This window comes from Sporobolomyces koalae, assembly GCF_050403365.1.
Source record: "Sporobolomyces koalae JCM15063 DNA, S_koalae_JCM15063T_v1_ctg93, whole genome shotgun sequence".
Lineage (NCBI taxonomy): Eukaryota > Fungi > Basidiomycota > Microbotryomycetes > Sporidiobolales > Sporidiobolaceae > Sporobolomyces > Sporobolomyces koalae.
The window spans coordinates 1-7,377 of record NW_027481678.1 but is presented as its reverse complement, the minus strand read 5'-3'; the positions used below and the strand labels follow the sequence as shown (position 1 = coordinate 7,377).

At 57.4% G+C, this 7,377-nt stretch overlaps 2 protein-coding genes across 2 annotated transcripts; one reads left to right on the top strand and one right to left on the bottom strand.

Annotated features, from left to right (window-relative positions):
* Positions 1-2,952: 2,952 nt before the first annotated feature.
* ERG1 (squalene monooxygenase) lies at positions 2,953-4,813 on the top strand (the record flags this gene model as incomplete). The annotated part of the gene is made up of 4 exons (XM_076681645.1): positions 2,953-3,003; positions 3,096-4,332; positions 4,406-4,496; positions 4,576-4,813. 4 exons carry the CDS (start codon positions 2,953-2,955, stop codon positions 4,811-4,813), a joined length of 1,617 nt encoding a protein of 538 aa, XP_076531227.1.
* A 209-nt stretch (positions 4,814-5,022) lies between these two features.
* On the bottom strand, positions 5,023-6,328 carry JCM15063_004905 (sugar phosphate isomerase/epimerase family protein; the record flags this gene model as incomplete). Its single annotated transcript, XM_076681644.1, has 2 exons — positions 5,023-5,346; positions 5,413-6,328. Coding segments are annotated over 2 exons (1,240 nt in total), but the record flags the coding sequence as incomplete, so codon positions are not given.
* Positions 6,329-7,377: the final 1,049 nt, after the last annotated feature.

Here is a 7,377-nt window from a genome sequence, read left to right as displayed (position 1 = left end):
ATGCACGGATCGTGGATCAGCTAAAGGCGGTTGAATGCATCCGGACGCGGGGTTGAGCAGGACGGGAAAGAAGCGGGACTGACCCGATCATTACGGCCGCGGTGGCAGCCACGATTGCACACAGATACACTCGCCGGTTGTAGACTGCTTTGGGCGTTGGGCGGTCCTCGCGCTTCTCGAAAAGGCGGACCATTCTTGCTGCAGAGTCAAGTCGCTCAAATGGGCGCTGCAGAACGGCGATCGTTGTAGAGGTACGGCCAAGCGTCTGTAGGCGTGTCTAAAGCGTGTGTTGCGCGTGTGCCAGAGAAAGAGACCGTGTCGAACGAACGAGAGGCGATGGAGATGAACAAAATCTGTGCCGAATATGAATTCAAAGCCGATTCGGACCCGCCCGAGAATTGTCCGAGATTGACTCGGCATCGTCGTCGAGTGTCTGGTGACTCTCGTTCACGCTTGCTCCGGACCACCACATGTGCATGGCGATGGCGACGGTCCACGCGCCCGTGTAACGCATTCGAACCCTCGCGCCGCCGATGAGCGCAGCCTCTCTCCCCGGAAGGTGGATCCGAACGTCGACCTACAAGCAGCCGAGGGTAGCTGATGCCAAGAGTCGGCTGGCTCGAGTCCGACTGAGATGACCAGGCCTGAGTTGGACATGGCGAGAGTTGGTGGGAGAGTGATCGAATGCAATGAGAGCATGGCAGGCGCTCGCGGGGACCGCGTCTGGCCGCGTCTACATAATAACCAAAATCAAGGTGGGGAAATTGTCCATTATCAGAAGTAATCAAGATAGCATAATAGGTATCAATTCGGACCAAGAGCAATCGTGAATAGAAATGCCGCTTAGGACTGTCGTATTGTCGTCCTCAAGCAGGCCAGATTCAATCCAAATATTGTCACGTACTGAGCCACACAAACGCAATGCCAAACGCAAAAGGAGCGCATATCAGCAAATGAGAACATCGTCAATTTGTGCCTCTGTCATCCCTTGCGCTCGCATCCTTTCACGTAGCCGTGCCTGCCTCTGGCGCTCTGTAGGTCCCTTTCCTCGAGTTGCTTGTCCTTCTCCTCGAGTTCCTTTTCCTGCCTCGCAATTTCCTGCTCGCGTGCTCGGAGGGTCGCTAGGCTGACTTGCATCGAGTTGAGCTGTTCATGCTCCACCACGAGCTCGAATAGAGATATGATAGTGTTGACAAGCGCCGGCCGAGAACAACGGGTCGGGGCACCATCGGGAAGCACGAAAGGAATCGCGGTAGATGGGAACGCAAAACGTTCCAAGTCGAGAGGTTCCGTCTCATCGAGCAGGAATTGGGATACCCTCTGTTCGTAGTATGGTATCTCATTCGTACCGCGGGTCCCCGATACCTGAGGACTGCGATGACAAGTTCAGCACTCCAAAGTGCACTCGCCTACCTAGGAAACCTAAGAAGACTACTCACTGGGCCGTCAAAAGGATACCGATTGCCTGGTTCTCGACGTCGAGTAGATCGAACTGACGTGAGTTGCAGATAGTGTGTGAGCAAGATGAAGCTCGATCAGGAAAGAACGTGTGTTGCGCACCTTTGACAAGACTGTCTGAACGTTGGTTTGATACCGCGATCGTCTGAGCTCGGGATCGCTCTTGACCGCGTTTGCAACTCGATCAGCTCGCTCTGCCAAACATGCGGAAGCGGAAACGGTCAGGTCTCGACGACGGAAAAGCATGAGAATCAGACTTGCTCGCAGCCCGACTTGCCGGGTTCTTTGCACTCCCCCTCCATTTTTCTCGCCTCTGTCGCGCTCGGTCCCCTCGACGTGCTTGAGGCCCGCTGCCCTCGTCGCTTTGGTTGCCATTTGCCCTTTCGTTGCTTTGTTCGCCTTGTTGATTATCTTCCTCCCCTTCTCTCTCCTCCGGCTCGTGCCCACCAGAAGGTGGAATGCGACTGTCGGACCCAACTGGCTGGTTATTTGATACGTGGGTCCTCTCGTCGCTTCGTTCGCCTTCCTGGTTCGTTTCCCCTTCTTGCCTTTGAACCGAACCGTGCCCACCAGAAGGTGAAATGCGAGCGCCAGACCCCATCGGCTGCTTCCCTAGTCTGTGAACCGATGTGCCTGGCTCATCATCGGAGCTGAGCGCTTGACCAGGCGGAGCGAGAAGAGCAGCGAGAGTGGCAGCGGAAAGGCGCCAGGGTGGGGGAGGTGGATTACCTCCTCGTTTCAGGTTTGCGAGGGAGTTTGCCGACATTGCTTTGCGAGGGCGAGAGCGAACAACTTCAGGTTCAGCCCGCTGTCCCCGAGGAAGGGGCATAGGTGATTCCTGCCGCCGAAATGGGCGTTTCGGGACATAGTCAGGGGAAGACGAGCGTTCCCGCGCTTTGGGCTTGGGGCGTCGCTGTGGTAACGGGGAAGAAGAGGGTGCATGTTGGTACCGGGGTGGCATTGCGTGCTGAGAGAGGTCGGAGAGCAGCGAATTGAATCAGGAGGCGGCGACCCATGGCCAGCTTTGACATTCGTCTAATTTGGCTAGTGACATTTGTACAAAACAAAGTCTACATTTGCATGTGAATAAAAATCGACGTTTCTTACCCCATAGTTTTGACGTTCTTAGATTAGACGCGATGGCGGCGCGCGTGCATCGAGCAGTGCACGCAGTTTCTCCACGCCGCTCGCCTGTCCAAATCAACTCGCCTCGACATACGCAGCGCTCTCTCGAATCGTGCATAGATAGATATCGGGTCGAACCTAGACGCAGTCTCGTTGATCCGGGATCGTTCGACCCCCGCGATTCTGGTACCTTCCTGCACCACTCTCGAACTTCCGCAGTCTGCTCGTTGTACGGCTTCGAGCTCACGAAGTCGGTGAACATCCTTCAAAGACACGCAACGCGTCTTTCGCACAACGCCAGCTCTCGCCACAGCCTCCTCGATCCCCGAAAGTCACTCGCGTTCTGCTGAATCGCTACATCGCCGCGCCATGACGCCCTTTGAATCGTCCCCAGCTACCATTGTGGCTGAACCTGCATCCGTGAGTCGCTCGTCCCTGCGACCGCGTTCATACACATCGAGACTCGGGCTGATGTCCCGCGGTCGCGATGCTCTCGGGCTCCTCGTGCCCAGACGGCCTCGGCTCGATCGTACGACGTCGCCATCATCGGGTCGGGCATCCTTGGGTCGGCTCTCGCGTACTCGCTTGCCACCTCGGGCCGCTCGGTCGTCCTCCTCGAACGCGACTTGTCCGAACCGGATCGCATTGTCGGCGAACTGCTCCAACCGGGTGGCTGCCTCGCCCTGCAACGCATCGGCATCGACGACACCCTCGAGGGTATCGATGCCACCCCGTGCGATGGCTACGAGGTCTTCTGGGGCGACAAGAGCGTCCGCATTCCGTACCCGTCCGAGAGCAAGACCATGAAGTGGAGCGACGGCACAGACCGCAAGCAGGAAGGCAGAAGTTTCCACCACGGCCGCTTTGTCCAGAACCTGCGGCAGAAAGCAGCTCAAGCCGACCGAGTCACCGTGGTCGAAGCGACCGTGAACGATTTGCTCGAAGATGCCGACGGCAGAATCCTCGGGGTGACCGCAACTCCCCGCGCAACCGACACTCCCGTCACGCTTCGTGCATCGCTCACCATCATCGCCGATGGTTGCATGTCGAAATTTCGCCGCCAGCTCCTGCCTTCGCACGTTACTCCGATCACCCGCTCTCATTTCGTCGGTCTTGTCCTCGAGGACCCCGTGTTGCCGTCCCCTCGACACGGTCACGTTATCCTCGGCAAGGCAGACCCCGCCAAGCCGACTGCGCCTGCAGATCTCTCGACTCCCTCCCTCGGCCCGGTCCTCGTGTACCAACTTGCGACGCACGAGACCAGGATGCTCGTAGATGTGCGAGGTCACAAGCTTCCCCCGGCATCGAAACTCTCGGCGTTCCTCCGCACGCACGTCACGCCGGTCCTCCCGCCTTCGATCGTCCCCTCGTTCGAAACCGCCTTGCAGAAATCCGAATCGACCGACAAGAGTTATCGGCTACGTTCAATGCCAAACAGCTACTTGGCCAGCTACCCGCAGGGACGGGAACACGAAGGTGCGATCTTGGCGGGAGACTCGATGAACATGAGGCACCCTTTGACGGGCGGCGGCATGACGGTTGCGCTCAACGATGTCGTGATCCTGACTGAACTCTTTGGAGGAGGCAACGCGGTTCACGATGCCCAACCCGACGCGCGAGGAGTGGTCGACCTACGGAATTGGAGCGCAGTTAGCGAGCGACTGGAAGAATGGCACTGGAAACGCAAGAGCGTGGCAAGCTGTGTCAACATTCTCTCCATGGCGCTGTACTCATTGTTCGGCGCAGACGGTGAGCCTCTCCTTGCTTCCCTCGCCCGATCGGGCGGAGACTGACGTACGCCTCGGTGCAACGCAACCCCCAGATGAGAACCTCGAAGTCCTCAAGACCGGTTGCTTCAAGTACTTCGAGTTTGGTGGTGACTGTATCGATGGACCTGTCTCGCTCCTCTCGGCGTAAGTATCTCGCTTCTTGTGTCGTTCTTCTCGCGCGCGCGTGTGAGCTGCGACTGATTTTTTTTTTCTGCGTCGCCAGTTTACGACCAAATCCCGCCCTGCTCTTCTATCATTTCTTCCGAGTCGCATTCTACTCGATCTACCTGCTCTTCACTCTCCCTCGTCTCCCCAGGAATCGTGGAGCCGACAGTTCGCCCGCAAAGGCTCGCAAGCCGCCTGTGTCCGAATACCCTGCACTGACGGTGCAGAGCTTCAAAGTGTTTTGGACGGCCTGTGTTGTATTCCTTCCCGTACTCTGGAAGGAAGGCCAGATGTGATTGCCAAACCTCAACTACACCCTGTTATAGACCCTAGACCTCGTCCTGTGCTTTCGTGCTTCATTTAATTGACAATGTACAATCGTTACATACTGCTGTAGTACATACAGGCACCTATACATAAACTGCACTGAGAAGGAGAGGGTACATCTAGGGTGCCAACAAAGCAGAATAACAACAACGCAGCGAGAAATCGGCGTGGGCGAGCGTCAAGCCTTGTCCGCGCGCACGAACGCTTCAATCGCTGCTGACCGCAGCGCCTCGAACGCACGCGTGGCGTGTTCGCGTGGGACCGCTTCGCCTCGCTCGCTCAACGAGTCGTTGAACACCTCGACACTCCAAGGCCCCTTGTATCCCGTTCGAATGACGGCGTCGGAGAATCGGTCCACAGGTAGGTACGCGCCGCGGCTCTTCTCAAGCGGGAACAGTCGCGATGAGCGGGACCAGGGGCGTAGACGCGGAACCTCCGGATCCGTTGGAGGATGCAGGGGCGGCGACATGAACTTTCCGTCGGCAACCTGGTAGAAGAATATCTGCTCATTGAGGAACACGTCAGTACAAGGCACATAGCAAGCGTCTTTCAGTGAAAGTTTACGAACCCGATCTCCTGGCACTCTTCGCACGAGCTCGGCGAGGTTCTTGTCCAACTCGGCATCGACATGGTCCGAGAGTCGCCCTGTGTGCTTGTACGGATCGGCCCATTCGAGAGCGAGGGTGTTGAACGAGTCGAGGCACAATCCGAGGTTGGGGCGGTTCACCTTTTCGATTACTTCCCATGCGTCTTGCCATCTCCTGCGGTGCGTGCCAAACGAGAGGCCTTCGTACATTATCCGGATCGGGGGCGAGTACGATGCGGCGAGATCAGCGAGCCAGGACAAATCGGCAGCGATAACATCGACGTCTCCGGTCGTCTGAGAGGCTGGGGTCGTAGACGAGCACACGAGCAACAACTCGGTTTCGAGGAGGCTGAGGATATCGAGGACGCCCCGAGCGTGTTCCCTCGCGGCTTGACGATCCTCCTCGCTAAGGAATCCCTCGAAGGCCCGTAGCGGCTGGAAACAGCTGAAGTCGACTCCAGCCGCCTTGGCAATCGCTCGCAGTGCTTGTGCCGCCGCTCGTGATGCCGCATCTCCCTCCTTCGCGGGTAGCGGGAATCCGTGCTGCGCCGCAAAGTCGTCCCGGAACGTGTACCAGTCATTGTCGAACAGCTCGACCGAGTTGAAACCAGACTGTGCGGCGGCCTGCAGCTTTTCGGGAAGGAAGTGGCCAGCTGAATAAGATCCGAGGGATAGCGTGGCGATGCCGAGAGGCGGCAAGAACCCATTCGGCCCGGTCGTGTTAGACGGGGGCGTCGAGGGCATAGAGGCGGGAGGAGACCCAGATTCTGAGGCGGACATGATGATGACGATTTCGAGGTCGTCGCGCGTTGGGTGGTCGATGAAGAAACCGACACCAAGTTTGCGATTTGGGCTCAAGAGTGTCAAGGCCAGGCGTTGCTCACAATCCGGGATCGCGCTGAATGAAGAACCTCATGATCAGCGGACATGCGCGTTGAACTTTTATCCGAAGACGCGCAATCTATCCCCCTTTCTCTTTCTGCGGTCCAACTGCAGCTCACAATCCGCAAGTCAGCACCTGCGCGGGGCAGGCAACCTTGCTGACTCAACGGGGAACACCTGAGCCCAGCCATGCAAATTCTCGTCCGTATCAATCGTCAGGGCAGAAGAGCTTGGATAGCGCACGCGCCTGTCGTGACCAAAAGCGGGGGGATCTACTTCGGTTACTGTATCACCTGAAGAGTGGAGACTTCCGAGAGATTACTGCACGTCCAGGCGCGCTTACCAGAGGCTAAGCTCGTCCCCGTCGGGCAAGGTATCGTCGCATTCACCCGCGCTAGGATAACGGTTGTAGCCGCTTGTATATTACTGTTGGGACCCCGTCAATAAGAGGCTGCAGACTACTGCCTATCGGCACACTGTATGGTTCCGCCTACCTTAAAAGGCCGGAAACCCTGCCTGCGAGCGTAAGTTGCTGAACTTCTCGGCGGTCAGGCCTCTTGAAGTATTCTGTGCAGGCGCTGAATTTTTTTCCGTGCTCGCGACAAGCCAAGAGGCGTCCCCCCCGGCCAGTTGGAAGACTCGATCGCCAATAATGGTTTGCGGAGGCCAATTTGTGGAGGCCCGTGGCGGCCCAACTTTTAGCGCGCTCTGGACCGTGCCCGCAGGTCCGCTTGAAAAGGATTCTGGTCCCCCACCCGCTTCGCTCTCACTCCTTTCTCTCCTTCTCCATCTCTCTCTTGCCTCAACAGCACTCCTCTAGCTTGCGGCAGCACTTCTTGGCTATCAGTCGGGAATATTCTCATCCTCAATCCTTCGACGACCTTCTCAGCAGCAACAACCCAAGATGGTCAAGCTTTTTGCACGGGAAGAAGACAGGCCAACGCCTAAGGCCATCTACAACTGGCATGTATACTCGTGCGCTATCGTGGCAGCAACGGCGGCCATCATGATCGGGTACGTCCTCGTCTGTTGCTTCGTATTTTGTTCTGGTCTAACGGTGCCGGG